This window comes from Pomacea canaliculata, linkage group LG1 (genome assembly GCF_003073045.1).
Source record: "Pomacea canaliculata isolate SZHN2017 linkage group LG1, ASM307304v1, whole genome shotgun sequence".
NCBI lineage: Eukaryota > Metazoa > Mollusca > Gastropoda > Architaenioglossa > Ampullariidae > Pomacea > Pomacea canaliculata.
In genome coordinates, this window is record NC_037590.1 from 25915169 (window position 1) to 25934594 (window position 19426).

The 19426-nt window shown below is 40.5% G+C and overlaps 1 protein-coding gene across 4 annotated transcripts in view; it reads left to right on the forward strand.

Annotated features, from left to right (window-relative positions):
* Positions 1 to 19426, forward strand: part of LOC112559703 (lethal(2) giant larvae protein homolog 1-like) — a 103707-nt gene that overhangs the window by 49202 nt on the left and 35079 nt on the right. For all 4 annotated transcript variants that reach the window (XM_025231068.1, XM_025231041.1, XM_025231050.1 and 1 more), the window contains 5 exons: positions 1538 to 1685; positions 3387 to 3715; positions 8348 to 8436; positions 10079 to 10208; positions 17884 to 18038. In XM_025231068.1, the coding sequence (XP_025086853.1) occupies positions 1538 to 1685; positions 3387 to 3715; positions 8348 to 8436; positions 10079 to 10208; positions 17884 to 18038 (851 nt within the window). The remainder of the gene's footprint in view (positions 1 to 1537; positions 1686 to 3386; positions 3716 to 8347; positions 8437 to 10078; positions 10209 to 17883; positions 18039 to 19426) is intronic.

The following is a 19426-nucleotide window of genomic DNA, read 5'->3' on the forward strand; positions in this document are numbered from 1 at the left end:
ATGCCGCCATATTTCCTGGCGAGTTGCGAGTTATTCAGCCCCAAGAGCACTGATAACTTTAAATGCAAGCTGCCAGGCCGGAGAGCTTCTCCTGGCTCCCATGCATACAAATTTTTCACTTCTGTCTACCCTGATCAGTGCTACACCCGTTAAAAACCCCTTCTCCGGTCTACATGCAAATTACAGTCACTTGTTTCATCAGACTATACACCTTTCTTCTCGGCCTATGTTCAGTCCTTATGGCAGTGCCACTGGGACACTCTGGGCCAAAATAAATTATATGCCACTTTTCCCTGTCTTTCCAACCGCCTAACTTCATGCCATCCTGTGAGGTGAGAGGAGGTGGTCCTTGCTAGATTAAAGTTCGGACACACCTATACCACACGGGGAGACCTCTTACAAGGTGAACCACCACCTGTTTGTCCCTGGTGTAGGAGAAATTTTAATGTGTTACATATTTTGATTGTTTGTCCTGAGCTCCAGGCTATCTGACAACAGTTTTTTACACAAAACTCTTTGTTTTCTTTCTTCAGGTCCATCCCATTGGCAACAATCTTTTCTTTTTTTTTTTAGGAAGATAGGACTTTACTATCAGATTTAAGAAATTTTATGTCCTGATAACCTTTTTTGTTTTTTGGTGTGTTGGTGGATTTTTGGGCTTTACCACTTCTCCTTTTTGACACTTTTCCCACTCTGCAACTCTGACAATATTGCGCTGCAGTGTATGCGGGTGTTTTTTGTTATTATCTCCCTTACTAACAACTCTCATTATCTCTTATTAGGGCGTGAGGTAGTCTCCTGTTTTCTTGTGTGTGTATGTGTTTTTCACCCTTTTTTATTTTTTATTTACTTGTGATTAAACTTCTTTTTTGTACCATTGATTTTGTCTTTGTTGTGGTTTACATTCATGAAAGGTTCGATAGGTATGTTGTGTCACGCCTCTGGCTGAGCGAGTGGGTGTGTGTTCACGCCGGCTGTGTGAGTGGTTGTGAGTGTGCATCCAGCGACACAGGGGGCTATCAGTGACACAGAGGGTAGGGCATCAGATTTAAGTTTTTTAATGTTTTGTTAGATTCTGGTTTAAGGTTCTGGTTTGTTGTGGGCTTTGTAGGCCACAACACCCCTTTTTTCACATGTTACCTACCCTTTTATGTTATTCTTGCTTCTTATGTTTGCATTTATTGTTTAAGATGGTGTTATCACCTGGGGGAGTTTCATTTATCAATGTTTAATGTAACATTATCTCTTGCCATGATATACCATTAGTTGCTGACATGGATTAAATCAACCAACCAACTAGCCTTGCATACCTGTCTTGTATCGACATTAGGAAATACACTTGAAAAATTTAAATATTATTATGACATAGGGATAGTAGTGAATAATGGGTAGTCCTAACATTGCAGAAATTGCTTTTTGCTACAGTGATAGATGTTTTGATGGGATGCTCCTTATGCCTAATATCATAAATAAAGTGATCAAATACATAATTTACTGTTCTTGAACAAACTGTTCTATAATATTTTCTTATTTTCAGCCATGAAGATGGTACAGTCAGGTTTTGGGATGTGTCAGGCACATGTCTATCATTGCTATATTGCTTGGCAACTGCACCTTTTTTTGGATTTCCGGACCATACTGGAGAGTCATCAAATAGTGAGGAAGATTGGCCACCATTTAGAAAGGTGATAATTTTTTTTACATTTTCTTCAGTCGTTCTGAAAGTTACACAGATGTAATGACAAGTTACTTGAATTTCATGGCTTGATTGTTACAGATATTGATTAACAGACTAATCCTTAACGATGTTTTTGTGCTATTGCATCCCCCTTGGGGCTGGCTTTTCATGCAGGGGGTGAACACCCAACCTCCCTGAATGAGGAGACTTGACCTTTTTTAGGCCACAACACTCCTCTCTTTTCTTTTTTTTTACATATTACCTGCCATTTTATAATTTCTTTCCTTGTTGGCTTTTGTTGCTAAGGATGTTATCCTATTGCCTGGGGTTCTTGTATCTCAATCTTTTTATGTAACATTACCTTTTTCTTGACATGGTATAGCCTTAGTTGCTGGCATGGTCTAAAACAAACAGTTTTTAGGCCACAACACTCCTTTTTGATATATTACTTACTGTTATATAATTTTGTTCCTGGCACGATGTAAAATACCAACTTTCTGACCACCCCCCTTCTGCCCATTCTCTGCAATGGGAGGATTAGGTATTGGCCACACATTTTTACCTTTTATGGGGTGAACCCCAACTAGTCTGCCCATTGTGCCCTTGTGGTGGCATGGTGGCTAAGCTGACCCACTCGATCCTTTACCTTATGCTATTCTTTTATGTACCTCACTGGCCCTTTCACCTATACCCCTTTTCAAAGTATCATCTCCCTGTCACCCTACGGTTTTATCTCTCCTATTTTCTGTCTACGCTGGTCTTTCTCCTGCATTTTTCCCATCATGCCTTTCCTTTGATGTAGCTCTTTTTTCTATGGCCTTTAATAGGCCCCATGGAAATCAGCGACACACTCTGGAAACATAATCATCAGCGACAGACATTGAAAAACTACTCTAGCAGCGACTTCTGCTACTTAAACAGCGACACACGCCTGACACAACAAGCTAGCAGTGGCATATGCATGCAGTAACTTCCTTAACTCTCTTGTTTCACTCTGATTCCGACTCCAACTGCTTTGATGCTCATTCTCACCGCTTATATATAATGTACAAAGGCATCTGGAAACATCCAGCATCTGTGAGTCACGCATGCGCTCTCCTGCACTGAGCATTCCAGGTACCCAGGCTTGCATCAGTCATACTTATGCACCTGCTAGAATGATCTAGGTGGGGCAGGTCACAGCCATTCCGCGGACCAGCAGGTCAGGCAGGGTCTGATACCTCATCAGACCGCCTCCAGCACTGAGCAACACCTTGCACAGACTACTACAACATTTAATTCATAGCATGGGGCTTTACCATTGGATTTAATGTTTCATGTTTTGTTAGATTCCGGTTTAAGGTTCCGGTTTACTGGTGGCTTTATAGGTCACAACACCCCTCTTTTACCTATTACTATTGGCATGATATAGCTGTAGTCACTGGCATGCCATAAAACTTAATCAACCAACTTTATGAGATCCATAAACAGATAAGGTGTGCTGAACGGCATGCTAGTGGTATTTGAATTACAGTAAAAATATGAAGCAAAAGTAAGTTACAGTATGCACTTTTAAACAAAAGTTGTTAAAAATCTAAATTGGTAGGTATTGCCTGCGATAACCATCAAGTGTGAATTTTCAAATGACCTTGAGCATAATTGCTATACACCTAAGTAGAAGTTGGAAAAAATATTTTACTGACTGAAACAATTTCTTTGGTAATGGCAGGTGGGCACATTTGATCCCTACAGTGATGATCCACGGCTTGCCATCCAGAAGATAGCTCTTTGCTCTTTCAGTGAAACGCTTGTTGTGGCAGGGACTGCAGGGCAGGTAGTAGTGCTGCAAATGGAACGAGAGCAGCATGTCCAAGAGCTAAAGGCTTCCACTCTGAATATTGTAAGTGATCGAGACAACTTTGTGTGGAAGGGTCATGAAATGTTGACACCCACAGTTGGCGATGTATCGTTTGATGCTGGCTACCATCCAACATGCATCTTGCAGTTATATCCTCCTGCTGCATGCACAGCCTTGGCCCTTCATTCAGAGTGGCAGCTGTAAGTGATCCTTTTCAACTTTTGCTTTGAAACTTAATGCTATAGCTCTTTAAGGTTTTTCATTTCATTACAAACTGAGATAATGCAAACAAACAGTCACTTAAACTGAAATAAATGAGTGAATAGTCAAGCTGTATTTTACTATTAGGTGGTACCACTCATTCACATTCTTTTCTTGGACATTCACATTCTTTTCTTGTAAAGTGGGGAGCAGAAGGAATGAATCATAAAACGTAAAACTATGGCTACAAAAAAAAAAAGATAAATTAAAAAAAAGCTGGGACAGTGCAATAGAGAGCTTTAAATGTCTTCGGACAGTAAAGATGAAGTGATAGTGAGCATGTGTAAATTTATCGAGGGAGCTGGCCCCATTTTGTTACTGTTGATGGCACAGAGCCAGCCCAGCTGCTCTCATCCCTATCCCCTTTTCATATAACAAAGGGTTTTTAATTTTTCATCTGTGTTTTCTCAGTCAAATGCTTTCATGCCTGACAATTTCAGTGCACAACCCCATTAGCCTCAGAGTGCACTCAATGATGAAATGGAAAAGTTTGTAGACTTACCCATTAAAACAACAGTGCAGAGATTCCTTAATTTCTTTAAGGGGGTCGCTCATTGCCCTGGCCTTGTTGGGATGTTAGAGCTCAGCATTGTCAGAATTGGCATCCTAGGGTGTTATAGGGTTAAAAGGTCCACCTCAAGAGAGATGGAAAGTCTGTACCCACAAATACTCCTTTCCTCACTTTCTGCTTACCTAAAAAAACCAACTTCGTTGAGGTTGGGTATTTACAGGTCAAAGTCTCTCTTCATTCCTTCTCAGTTGCACTTGTTCAACTGTTAGTGTTATAGCCATGAGGCTAGATTCTGCAAGTCCCAAACCATCTGTTTTTGCGGTGACAGGACTGGCCATGAGGGTGTAGAGATGTCAGTAATTTTGATGCACATTTGAGGTTTTGTACAATTTTCTATCTTGATTTCAAATATGAAAAAGATTTTGCTCTGTGATAAGAAGAACTAGGCCTGACAAGAGTGGGGGGAAAGAGGGGGGGTCTGATTTACCCGAATCCACAATTGTGAAGGGGGCCTGGCCTTAGTGGATTTTTTTCTTCCACCCAAGCATTACACATGCAGATGTTGAGTTTCAAGTCTGTATAGTATACAATTTCCAGGCCTAAGGTAGGTGAGCTGTCAGGGTAACGGACCTCGGGTGGGGAGCATAGTCAACAGCATCATATTCTTGCTGGACATGCTTGGAGTGGGAAGGCTAGTAGACACTGAGTGTGTGCCCTTATATTGGGTAAGCGGCGATTTGACACGGACGGAAATCGAAATGACAGCACTCCAGGCTACAAGCCACGCTCTATGCTCGGGAAATTCTCAAGGGGACAGATGAAATAGACATCCTGACTAAAGGGCATGACAAAAAGTGGTCAGCTAGTCATTGCAGGGCCCTTGCAAAAAAAAACATGACCATATGTCACTAAAATAGAGACTAGAACAGGCTACATCAAGAACAACAGCAACACAACGAATAGACAGGAGGGACATGGAAAACAGGCATAAACACCCTGAGTCCAGAATGTTCACTCCACACCTATGTGTTGGCTAATGAAGACCAGATACTACAGAACCGCTTCAGTGTCCTTTGCCAAATGTCTTGTGAGATAGAACGGGAGGTTGTGAAGAAGATGGGCAATGGAGGGGGTGTTGAATGAGAAGACCGACGATGACAATATATGTCCTGCACCAGCAAAACCCTGTGGTAAGTCAGCCCCTTGTTGTTGTCAATGCAGCTGCTGAACCTAGCGAAGATCCCCAGTGTGCAGACAATTCAACACCAGTGATTGAACCTGTGACAACTAGTGGCACTCTACCTGCAGACAGTGACTCAGATTTGGTACAGCCCCATACATAGACAGCCCCTGACAGTTTTCAGCAAGACATTCCTGGATGTCATCAATGAGACTCCCTCGGTTGCTATGGATACTCGACCATGTCGGACGCTGGGTAAGCAGTCCTCAGAGAACATACTGCCCATACAAATGGCCCATGGTGGCCAGATCAGCCAGGTGACTACATGCAGCATGGCCGCAGTAATAGTGCCAAGAACATGCCAATGCAGTCAATTCTGCCTAGTGACTGGTGTGTCACTCACTCTTTGAATACTAATAATGGAGGTATTTCAAGCTAGTCAGGGAAGCATGATAATGTTATTGGCCAACTGTTGATTCCCCATAATACAAGGGTGCTGAAATTTATATAATGGCATTTCAACGCTTGAAGATAGCATATTAGACATAATTAGGATCCCTGGCGATCTTCCTTTTATTGTATTTGGAGACCTGCGATGAGACCTAACTGGCAATGAAAATTTGAGCGAAGACGAAGAAGTTGATGAGTTGTGCCGCTCCAGTGACAATAGAGATAAGGACTTAAATAATGAATTCATTCATAGGTCTGCTGATTCTACAATAAATGCATTTGGTTCTTTTCTACTTTAAGTCTGAAATGAATGATGCACGTGAACCATCCAGGGAACGACCTTTGTTAGGTGACTGTGTTTCGCCAGGACTTTCTCGCAGTATAGTCAGCCATAAACAGTCTGATAGGATTATAGAAGATAATACTTAAACAGCGACAGAGGATATTCAAGCTGGAAGCCCATCAAATTCCCTAACAAATAATGCTATTAATGATACTATGGATGCATGCAATAAACACAAACCCCTGAAATTTCTCACTTAAAAGGTTGAGGGACTAGCCAATGTTTATAAACCTGACTTAATTGTATATATTAAGGAATTTCATTTTGCTCTTCTTGTAGAAACATTTACAGAATCTAAACCCAATGACTTTGCGGATGACATCAGCCTGTTGTCCCACAAGCAGCAACACGCACAGACAAAGCTCACTCGGCTCGCAGAAGAAGCAGCAATGACTGGCCTAACCATCAACATCAAAAAGACGGAGTTAATGCAGGTCAACACAAATCAAGAAGCTCCACTCCAACCACATGGAGAATGTATTACAGGGTCTGACCGTTTCACTTACCTTAGCAAGCATAGTCAGCAGCAAAGACAGAGGTTCAGATGAAGAAGTCAGAAGCCGAATAAACAAAGCCAGGCTTGCATTCCACACCCTCAGACCTATCTGGAACTCCAAGGCTTTGTCTCTACCAACCAAGATCCGCATCTATAATACCAATGTAAAGTCCGTCCTCCTGTATGGATCTGAGACATGGTGGGTGACAAATGCCATCACCAACAAGATACAGACATTCATCAACAAATGTCTGCGCCGCATCCTTAACATCCGATGGCCTGAGAAGATCTCCAATGCAGACCTGTGGGAGAGAGCCAACCAAAACCCTGCCAGCCAAGACATCAAGAAGCGGAAGTGGGGCTGGATTGGCCACACTCTACGAAAGCCAGCCGACAATTTAACGCGACAAGCTCTGGGCTGGAACCCACAGGGGAAGCGCAGGGTTGGGAGACCTAGACAGACATGGAGGAGATCAGTCCACAGAGAGGCAGAGACTGCTGGCATGACATGGTCCCAACTGAAAAGGGATGCCCAGGACCGGGTCGATGGCGAGGTGTGGTTGCGGCCCTATGCTCCACTGGGGGCGTATAGGAAAGAAGAAGAAGAAGAAACCCAATGACTTGTTTGACCATGTCAGACCTGCCTGCTACCCGTGAGACTTAAGATCACGCTACTCTCATTTACAGACTCAGTACTCTCTGTGGCATTCTAGGCTCCCCACTCGACTGGTTTCAGTCATATTTCTCAGATAGGATTCAGTCAGTTGTAGTGGATGGCTGCATGTCTCCACCAGTTTATTCGCTCAGGAGTTCCCCAAGGTTCTGTATTAGGTCCTATTCTCTTTATCATGTACACTAAGCCACTTACTATTGTAATTCAATCTCATTCTATATCTAAATTCAAATGACAGATGGTAGCCGTATTAAACGGAAAGAACTCCTGTTGTAAAAGTAGGTCACAAGGCAGAAATTAAAAAGTATTTACACATTGTATTTACATACAAGCATAAAGTGCCAAACAATTGAATATTAGAAAATATGTTAAGCTTTAAATTTTACTTACTATTATGTTGTCTTTTTCAGCTGTTGAAGTACAAATCCATGTCAAATTGAGTTAACTGGCAACCTTCTTAAATGCCGTTCTTGACCAACTAACTTATTGCCTGCTTTCAAATATAACAAAATACCTGATTGGTTGACTATTTAAGGGAAGTGTTTTATAGTAAAACAATTCCTGAAGAAACCAACAGTTTTTTTCTTTATATACTCAATTATTTATGCACGGTATGATGTGTCTTGGTACACTGCCAAGTTTTGTTACCATGCTTGAAACACTCTATAGCTGTGAAGACATTTGATTTAGAAATTGTGTAGAAAAAGTTAAAATCATATGTCACGGCAAACACCTTTCAGAAATGCAATAGATCATTTTCATTTTATTTCAGAGTGGCTGCCAAGTTTTGTTACCATGCTTGAAACACTCTATAGCTGTGAAGACATTTGATTTAGAAATTGTGTAGAAAAAGTTAAAATCATATGTCACGGCAAACACCTTTCAGAAATGCAATAGATCATTTTCATTTTATTTCAGAGTGGCTGCTGGAACAGCTCATGGATTCGGTCTATTTGATTATGCTCAACAAAAGGAAATTATACACAAATGTACTCTCAGCATGGGGGGTAAGTTTTTCTTGGGGACTGGGTGGAGGGGGTCGGGGTATGTGTGTTTGCAGGATTGTCAGGTTCTGATATTTTAAAAATGTTTTGCTAAAATATATCAGTTTTCATATGTTATTCTATAACGTTTTAAAATACTTTTATAGTTCAATAATTTGGCTATCTTAGTGAAATTCTCAGATAAATGTCAGTGGTCAGAGTAGTTGGAGAATAAAGATATTTTCTTAAGCAGCGTTTCCCGTGATATTCTTTTCTGAAGAAAACAACTAATATAAAGACAAATAACAAAAGTAAAAAATCATCATTCAAGGTTTTCAGAACATGTAAAACTGATCATGTTCATTGTCGCTTGTCAGACATTTTTCTGTGCCTGCGTTTCTCTCAGCACATGGGATGCACTGTAAGTAAAAAAAAAAAAAATTAGGAAAAGACTTATATAAAGACAAATGGCAAAAGTCAAAAAGTCATCATTCAGGGTATAATGGTTTTCAGAACATTTAACACTGATCATGACCATTTTCCCACTTTCACTCTCTCCCCATGTATGTGTGTGCGTACATTCATACAAATACTTATATTTGCCAAACCAGCAAACTATGGACAAAAAAATATATGTGTAAGTATATTTTTTTAACTTAGAATTTTCATTGCTTCACTTTTCTAGTCGCCCTACTGAATTCTGAACAGTATGGCTTTTGAATATAAAATATGTAGTCTAAAATTCCCCCCCCCCCCTCCAAAAAAAAAATGGATGCTGTTTTCTTATCAATACAGGTAGTCCTCGACTTACCACGTTGATCCGTTCTTACGCAGCGTCGTAAACCGAATTTCGACGTAAGTAGGATCCTACATTCATACAGTGCTGTACCATGATAACAGTACAGTACTGCAAACACTTAGCCTGTCCAAACACCTATCCTAACACAGTACCCTACATAATTATCAATAAAGATAAGTACAGTAAAATATTGTGCAGTACAGTATGCTTTGTTATCACTGTCGCTTTCATAGGAGCAGATCCTTTCACATGTTCACAGATGCGATCTTTATCCTTGATAATTTTAGCGACAGTCGAACGACTAAGTCCTAATGACCTGACAATTTCTGTTGCTGTTTCCCCCTTCTCAGATTGCCTTATGATATCCACTTTCACCTCCATGGTGATGGCCTTCTTGTTCTTTGATGCACTGACCTCGTAAGTCGGAATGAGCGTATAAAGCGTCGTAACCACGAAACGACGTAACTCGAGACCATCGTAACCCGAGGACTACCTGTATATAGAAGTGTTTTTCAGAAGACAGATTTGCCACTTTTATCAATTTAAATGCAAAATAGCTGATAAAAATAAAGATGGTGACCAGGACATTATAGTTACAGTTAGGTTTAACACTTCATGACTATTTTTCCTTCTTTGCTCTTTTTGTATAGATAACAAAAGACTATGATAAAGTCTCTTCTTGTGTTTGACAACTTAGTTTGGAATTTTATCCTTAGATATGCAAAACAAATGCTTTGGTGAATAAATTATTTTTTTCAATGTTGCATTATCCATATTTGTCTGTAAAACTTCGGTTGTTTTTTTTTTTTTTTTTTTTTGTACTTGTGTTTAGTTACTTTCCTTGCAAAGTTTTTATTTTGTTTGCAGATATGTCTGGTTCTTCAGACACAACCATGTCACGTCGTAAGTCTTTAAAAAGGTCACTAAGAGAATCATTCCGCCGCCTTCGAAAAGGGAGATCAGAGAGGAGGAAGCATGAAAAATATAAAGGAAAGAAGTAAGTAATGCCAGCACTCTAATCACTCGTCTATCCAATTCCACTGGCCTTCTTTTCGGGGCCTCTGTGCCACCTCCACCACTTTGGTGCAACTTACCTTGTAGTGGTGTGGTGGTCGATCCACAAAGCTATGTCCTTGTGCTCCTGGCAGGTCTAACAAGGACCTGGTCGGGAAGATTCCTCTCTAGAAGAGCTTATGATGCATGCTGGTGAAAGCCTTAGGGGGAAGCCAGCTTGCCGATTTATCATTTACGACCTAGGCAAGATCCAGGATAGGGATCTGGAACATTAGAACCCACTATGAAAATGGCAAGTCAGCTCAAGTGGCAAGAGAAATGAGAAAATACAACATCAGGGTTCTCGGGTTATGCAAAACCAGATGGAATGGAAGTGGCCACACCAGACTAACATCAGGAGAAACCCTTATTTACTCTGGCCACAAAGACCTGGACCACGATCATACCTAGAGAGTAGCACTGCTGATGTCAACAGAGGCAACAAAGGCACTGATGGCCTGGGAACCAGTCTCACCACGGCTCATGTCAGCAAGATTCAACACCAAAGGAAGGAAGATCACCATCATCCAATGCTATGCCCCATCAAATGCAGCAGAAGAAGAGAAAAAAGATTTCTACAGCTCCCTGCAGTCTCTTCTTGACCACACACCTAGAAGAGATCTGAAGATCATTATGGGAGACCTAAATGTCAGAGTGGGAGATAATAACACCAACAGGGAACTCATCATGGGAAGATATGGCACCGGCACCTGCAACAAAAATAGGGAGCTCTTCACAGACTTCTGCGCTTTCAATGACCATGTCATAAGTGGCACTGTGTTCCCAAACAAGAATATACACAAGACAACTTGGACTTCCCCTGATGGCCAGATGGAAAACCAGATTGACCATATAGCAGTTGCTCGAAAGTGGAGAAGAGTCTTCAAGATATCCGAGGGAGGAGAGGTGCAGATGTTGCTTCAGACCACCAGCTCCTAGTGGCAGTCTTCAAGATTATGCTGAAGTCCTTCTTTGATCCAGCAGGCAGACCACACTACAAGTTCAATACTCAATACCTCAAGAACAAGGAAACAAGGAAAATTTATAACTGTGAAGTCAAGAATAAGTATGAGGCCCTTTCAGGACTGACAGAAGAATCAGTGGAAAACACTGGTCAGCACTCAAGAGCATTTAGAAGACGACCTTTACAGGGAAGAGGGAAAGAAAACACAAGGAATGGGTGACCCCAGAGACTTGGGCAAAGATTGAATCGAGAAAGGGACTGAAAGAGAAGCTCAACCAGTGTCAAGACCAGCAAGAGACGGAAGGTCTCAGAGCTGAATATTGGGAAGCCAACCGTCAAGTGAAGAGGTCTGTCAGAGAGGACAAAAGACGTTTCACCCATGAACTGACAGAGGAAGCATAGACAGCAGCTATACAGGAAAACATGAAGCGACTATACGAAATAACACGAACTCTGTCAGGCAGGAACATCAATCCAAACAAGCCAGTGAAAGACAAAGACGGCAAGACCATAGCAAACGGTGCAGAACAAAAAGACCACTGGATGGAACACGTTGAAGAGATCCTGAATTGACCTCGTCCATCATCTTCACCTGACATACCACAAGCAACTGAGCAACTTCATGTCAACACCAGCCCTCACACCAAGACAGAAGTCATCAAAGCTATCAAAAGCATGAAAAGTGGCAAAGCGGCAGGCCCGGATAGCATACCCCCAGAAGCATTAAAGGCAGACCCAGAAACAACAGCAACAATTCTACAGCCCCTTCTAACAAGATCTGGGAACAAGAGCTCGTACCAACATACTGGAAACTAGGCCACCTGGTCAAGTCACCGAAGAAAGGAGACCTCTCTCAGTGCAACAATTGGTGAGGGATCATGCTGCTGTCCATCCCCAGTAAAGTTCTATCAAGGGTAATTCTAGTGAGACTGAAGAAGGCACTATACAAGAGACTGAGACCAGAACAAGCAGGGTTTCGCCAGGATAGATCATACACTGATCACATTACCACCCTCCGTATCATCATTGAGCATTCTGTTGAGTGGCAATCCTCCTTGTATATAACTTTTGTGGAATTTTAGAAGGTATTCGACAGTGTAGATGGGGATATCATCTGGAGGCTGATGAATAACTATGGTATTCCACCTGAGCTCATAAACATCATTCAAGGGTTGTACGAAGACTCGTCCTGCCAAGTTATCCACAAAGGCAAACTCACTAAACCTTTTGTAGTGAAGACTGGCATAGGACAGGGTTGCATATTATCACCAACAATCTTCCTGATGGTCATAGACTGGATTATGGGCAAGACAACAACACTGGCATCCAATGGACCTTCACCAAACGACTAGAGGATCTGGACTTTTGCAGATGACATCAGTCTTCTATGTCATCGGCAACAACATGCAACAAACCAAACTGAGTAAGTTAGCAGAGGATGTGGAGAAGACTGGCTTAAAGGTCAACAGAAAGAAGACCAAAGTGATGAGAATAAACAACAAGCAGGAACTCCCAATCCAACTTCAAGGAGAGAACATCCTGGATACAGACTGCTTCACATGTCTGGGGAGCATTGTCAACAAGGACGGTGGAGCAGATGATGATATCAGAAGCTTCATTAACAAAGCCAGGCATGCTTTCAACAGCCTACACCCCATCTGGAACTCCTGAGCATTATCCTTCAGCTGTAAGACCCGCATCTTCAACAACAATGTGTAAGCAGTCCTACTGTATGGTTCTGAAACCTGGAGAGTGACAAATACCATCAACAACAAGCTCCAGACCTTTACCAACCGATGCCTACGCCATATTGTGGGAATAAGATGGCCTGAAAAGATCTCCAACAGTAGCCTGTGGAACAGAACCAACTAGAATGCTACTAACCAAGACATTAAAAAGCGCAAATGGGTTGGATAGGACACACCCTGCGCAAACCAGCTGACACCATTGCAAAGCAGGCTCTTGACTGGAACCCTCAGGGAAAGAGGAGAGTTGGGAGACCAAAGCAGACTTGGAAAAGAACAATAGAGAGCGAGGCAAAGGACTTAGGAACCACCTGGGCCCAACTGAAGGGGGCTGCTCAAAACCGGGTCAGCTGGCAAGGTGTTATTGCGACCCTATGCTCCTCAAAGGAGCAACAAGGAATAAACTAACTTATCTGCGCCACCTGTCTTTTTTCAAACTCTAGTTTTAATTTAGATAGTAAAGATGGTAGTGATAATTCCTCTTTAATTTTTTTCTCTCCGCATTGAAGCGGCTAGGCTGAAGTTGCCCCGCTTGCTTGTCTCCGCATCACACTAATATGTGTGAAGCATTGTTGTAATCTGTCTGTGTGTAAATGAATGAAAACATAAGGAAGGCAAGTACTGGAACCTTCAGAAGTTGTAGTAACTATGGATTACTTCCCATTAAAGACTGAAAAAATCCACCAATCAGGTATTTCATTATGTTTGAAAGTAGGCAAAGATTTTGTGTTTAATCACCATCTTAAATTCGTTTACTGGTTACTCAGTTCAACATGGATTTGTACTCCAAAAACGGAAAATAAGAATACAGTAAGTAATATTTCAATTCAAATGTATATTCTAATAAAATATATTTTTGTTTGGTGCTTTATGTTTGTTTATATCGTGTAAATAATTTGTTTTGTTATTTTCTAACAATTGACCTACTTTCTGATTTGTGAATTCTCTGTTGCATAGTTACAATCTTACATTTGATTTTACTACCAGTAAACAAAGCCTACATTTCTTAAAATTTACACTACGTAAATGTTTTAAAAATGTTCTTAAACCGGAGTATCACTGATAATTGTCAACATTGAAGGTTAATAGATATAAATTTTTTAAAATACCGGATGATATTTCAGTTTTTGCCTCATCAGCTGGTCACAAAGCACACTTTCTCCCTACGGAGACAAAGAGTTAAAGGACCTTCCTATCAATATTTTTGCATGTTTTTACGTTGTCTTCATTTGGGCTTTTGGCCATGCTGGCATACCAGTCAGCGTGTTCAAGAAGACCAGGCCATCAAGACCATTTGCCAGTCTCTTGCTCAATTGCAGTCACTGGTGTCATCTGACTGTGTCCATCCTCACAACCCATGTTTAGTCCCTGTGGCAAAAAGCCACTGGGACATTGTGGGCCAGAATAAGTTCCATGCCACCTTTACCTGTCTTTGTGACTGCCTTTCTTCAGGCCATTCTGTGCAGCAGGAGGAGGTAGAAGTCAACAGACACACCTATGCCTCTCATTTCCCCATTTTACAATGGGGACCTGCACCAGTGTGTCCCTTTTATCAGGGGCATTTTATTATTTTACATGTTTTAATCTTTTTTCCTGGCATCTAAAGTTTCTACCAGCAAATTTTTACATCTAATTCTTTGTTTTTCTTGTTTAGGTCCATCCCACAGGCAGCTGTTTTTCATTTTTAAGGCCAGGCACCGGTCATAAAATTGTCAAAAATTTTACATTTTGGCCATTTTGAGATTACTTCATAATGTCAAAGTTTATATTTTGTTCTATTCACTCACCAAGTGGTTTTTCATAGAACAGTCTAGAAATATGTCTCTTTTGTCAATGAAAACATCTACTTCTATCCTATTTACTTTTCCCGAGCGCAGAATTAGCGAGAATAGAGAATGTTTGAGACATAGCAACACACCTCGCCACGTGGGCAACTGTGTCACATCATATATCGGTCAAAAGGTCATGACTTGAATTTTCAAACAAAGGCTGTGTCAGAACCCATAGAAGGCCCCAAGCTATGATACAAGCTCTTTTCTAGACGACACAAAGGGTCGGAAACTTCCTTATATGGACGCATGCGTAACATACTTTGCATATAGCCAATCAGAATTCACTAATGCCGACCTAGACGGTCATAGGGCACACGAACACGCTTCGGCTGTGCTCGGGTATCCCGCAATGCATCTGTCATGGCCTCCGGATGTATAAACAAATGGCGACAGTAAATCAAAGCTAGTTCTGTGATATTTTCTTTCTAAGACATTAACGTTAATATTAAATGTTCATTGTGCCTGTCAGACGCTCATTTCTTCTCACAATACCACGTGCGAAAAAATAAAAACCACGTGGACATTCTTAGACCGTCGTAGCAGCTAAAAAAAGTAACTTAGTGAACTGAATTCGGCTGTCGAAATCGCCATCAATCATGTGGTAAGCGAGCTGAAAATAAAGCGAAGTTTTAATTTCTGCTGCAAAGCTCGGTAGTAATCAGGGCTAGATGCGAACATTTACACATTTGAGTGAACTTGCAATGCTAGTTATTTATGTACTTTGTCAGGAATGTAAGGAATCAGAGCTTTACATCATTAACACAGATAACAAAGGTTGGGTGGGGGCTGGATTGTCTTACTCAAACCAAATGTAACAAACAGAATGTGAAGACAATTATGTATAGCATTCTTAACAAACAGAATGAAAACTGCTATCTACTCAAGTTTGTAGCCATTCAGTGTCTAGAGAGCACATCATTGTCAGCCCCCTAAAAGGCCAGACAGCTGGTGCTTTTCCCAGAAATCTTTGACAGAAAATAAGATAACCCCTAGCCACAAAAATCAACCATCTTTAATCCATGTGACTACAGAGGTAATTCATAAAATAATCCTAGCATACAGAGGAACAGAACATGAGCAGCTGCTCAAATTATGGTGCAGTCAGTGATGTATCTCTAGATTTCCTGAATAGGTTATTCTTCTTATTCCTATTTGCCCCCACTGGAGCATAGGGCTGCAAGAATTGGTTATACTCCCCTATAAGCTTTTGAAATAATTTCTTTAATTGATGTTCATCCCATCACCCTGCAACTGAAGGCTAAGAAAGATGAGAGTGTTTCCTACTAATGCTGCTACTTCAGTAGATGCTCGCAAAAATTGGAAGCAATATGTGACATCATCACTAAATGTTAGATAGCAAAAGACCAAAGATGGCAAAAACCATGAAGCTAGTGGACACTGAACTTCTATATAACTAACTAAACCTATAACTGTGTTGCTCAATGTTTGCAAACACCATTGTTTTTATTACTGTGTACTTCTCTGAAGCCTAGTCAGCATTTGGGTACACAACACAACCATGTTGACTTTTCTAAAAGTGAATAAAATAATTAATTTTATTAGTTATGTTAAAGTTATTTGTAAAGTAACACATTGAAAGATGGTTATATTTTTCATTCAACAGGTAAATTACATGAAAGGCTTAGATAAAACAAAGCTACTAAGCTTGAACTTTGTGATCTCACTTTTTCCGTTCCTTTGTTTTTGTTACAGTTTGTTTACTTAAAATCCCTATAACTTAATATTGACATGTGATACAGGCCTAAAATTTGAATGAAGTTTTCTTTATACATATTAAAGCATTTCAGGGAGAGGTTTTTTAAAAAAATTAGTGGTTTAGTAGTTACTAAGCTTTCAGTTTGTTTTACCTCGCCTTTTCAGTTTCTTGTTTTAGCAAGCTTGTTTACTTCAAAAGCTTATAACTTTATATTGACATGTGATACAGACCTAAAATTTGGTTGAAATTTTCTTTATTCATATTTAAACATTTCTATGAGAACTTTTAAAAAAAATATTGAGTAGTTTAGTAGTTACTAAGCTTTCAATTTTTCTGTCCTCGTTTTCTCAGTTTCTTGTTTTGGTTAGAGACTGTTTACTTCAAAAGCTTACTACTTCTTTTTGACAAGAGATATAATCTGCAATTTGGTTGAGCTTTTCTTCATACAAATTTAAACATTTGTAGGAGAGCTTTTCAAGAAATATTTAGTATTTTGGTAGTTATACCGTTTTAAATCAAAATTTCTTAAAATTTAACACAGTGTTTTACAAAAAAATTCATTTAAAAAAAACTCAGCCGATTTTGCAAAATCCCCCTCCTACGTTTGTAGATCTTACTTTTAGGTAACTATTTCAAACAGAATTTTGAGTCTACTCACAAAATTGACGAAGTTATAAGCTTTTTAAAATGTTTGTTTGGGCGCCATTTTGAATTGTTTCCATGGCAACCGATAGCGCGACGAGTGCAGTAAAACCATTTTTTGAAACTTCATTCAAGGGCTAAATAGCTGATACAAAAAAAATCCGCGCTATCCCATGAAACAAAAAACTTTTTTTTTCGACCGGTGTCTACCCTTAAAGGTAGTAGGGCTTTACCCTCAGATTTCAGGTTTTTTAATGTGTTTTTAGGTTTTGTTTTAAGGGTGATATTTGAGGCCACAACAACATTTTTTACAATTTAGTTACCCTTTTATATCATCCTTTTTGTCCTTTCATTGGTTTATATTGTATCACCTTTGAGGGGGGGGGGGGGATCTTGTTCTTAATTTTTTTCACTGTGGTGAAATTTTCTCAGTCTATGGCATGGCATAAAACTCAAACCAACTTTTTATCATTTAAAAACAAACGCAACTCTCACTCTTTCTTACTGTAATATAGTCTTCATTGCTGGCACAGAGTAATACTCAATTAGCAGTCCATTATACATCTGTATCAGCATTATCCTCTTTACCTAGACTTTTACATTAGGCCTCTTTACCTAGACTTTTACATTAGGCCGTACAATTTTTGTGAATAGTACTTTGCATTGAGACTGCCAGTGATTTCAGTTGTTATTAAGGGAAATAATTTTTTTTCCTTCAGTGATGAAAAGCAGCACCAACGGACAACTGTGGAAAGTGAAGATATTGCAGGGGAAGCTCATCCTGTTGAGCGCATTGTTGAAGCTCGTAGTACAGAAGATTCTATGGCATCCATGGTACGGTCTGTGTACTTTGCAGACACCTTTATTGTTAGTGGTAAGTTCTTATGTTGCGGTATTTATATTCACAAACCACTCTTTTTCATGCGTATGTGGTCTAAATTTTTGGCTACGCTTTTAACATATTTTCCACGTTTCTTGTTGATAATGTTTGTGTAGAAATATATTAGTTACAGTAGCGTGATCTTTAGTCTCATGGGCAGCAGGCAGGTCTGATATGGTCAAACAAGTCATTGGGTTTTCTCACTTAAAAGGTTGAAGGACTAGCCAATGTTTATAAACCTGACTTAATTGTATATATTAAGGAATTTCATTTTGCTCTTCTTGTAGAAACATTTACAGAAACTAAACCCAATGACTTGTTTGACCATGTCAGACCTGCCTGCTACTCGTGAGACTAAAGATCACGCTACTCTCATTTACAGACTCAGTACTCTCTGTGGCATTCTAGGCTCCCCACTCGACTGGTTTCAGTCATATTTCTCAGATAGGATTCAGTCAGTTGTAGTGCATGTCCCCACCAGTTTATTCGCTCAGGAGTCCCCCAAGGTTCTGTACTAGGTCCTATTCTCTTTATCATGTACACTAAGCCACTTACTATTGTAATTCAATCTCATTCTACATCTGATCAATCCTCAGCTGTATACTAGCTGCTCTCCTTAGGCAGCCTCTCTCTGGCTGGGTGACTAAGCTGGCTCAGTCCTTTTTTCTAACGCTTTTATCTTTTTTCTTCCTTACCTGGCCCTTTCATGTGTACTCTTCTAATCAAACATCACCCTCTTATACTACAGTTTTATTCTTCCTATCTTCTGTCTACACTGGTCTCTTTCCTGTCTTCTGTTTTCCTACCATTTTTTTTTCCCAATGCCATTTCCCCCCTCTCCTTTTCTGTGGCCTCCTTTAGGCCCCCTCCATTTGCCGTGCAGGGCAAGCCTTGTCTGAAAAGGATGGGATCCTGAAGGTAGAGGTACCTCCCTGATGACATGCGGCCCATCATACCAACACACCTCTTTGGTCTGAACTTCTACATGGGAGACACACCAACCAAGCAGCTGGTCGTGTATTGCCCTAGCTTTGCTAGAAGAATGCAGCTGGGGTCAGTCTGGTCTTCATGCTTGAAAGGCCAGAGTATGTTACTTGTGTATCCCTGGTGCGACAGCTGGAACTACCCTAAGTGGTGCTGCTCGGTCACATCCCCTTGTTGGACTCCTTGGTGGGTGGGAAGCATAAGGAAAGAACTAAATTCCTTTATATAAAAAAAAGAAACAAACCTGGGAAAACACATCAGTGAAGATGAATTATCGGACTGTAACGTTTTAGGAAGAGTGTGTTGAATGTGTATGCGAGCGTGTGTGAACATCTACATGTAAACCACGCTCGCCGCACTCTTTCACCTTTTTCAGCAAAAAGGTCCGCCAACTATTA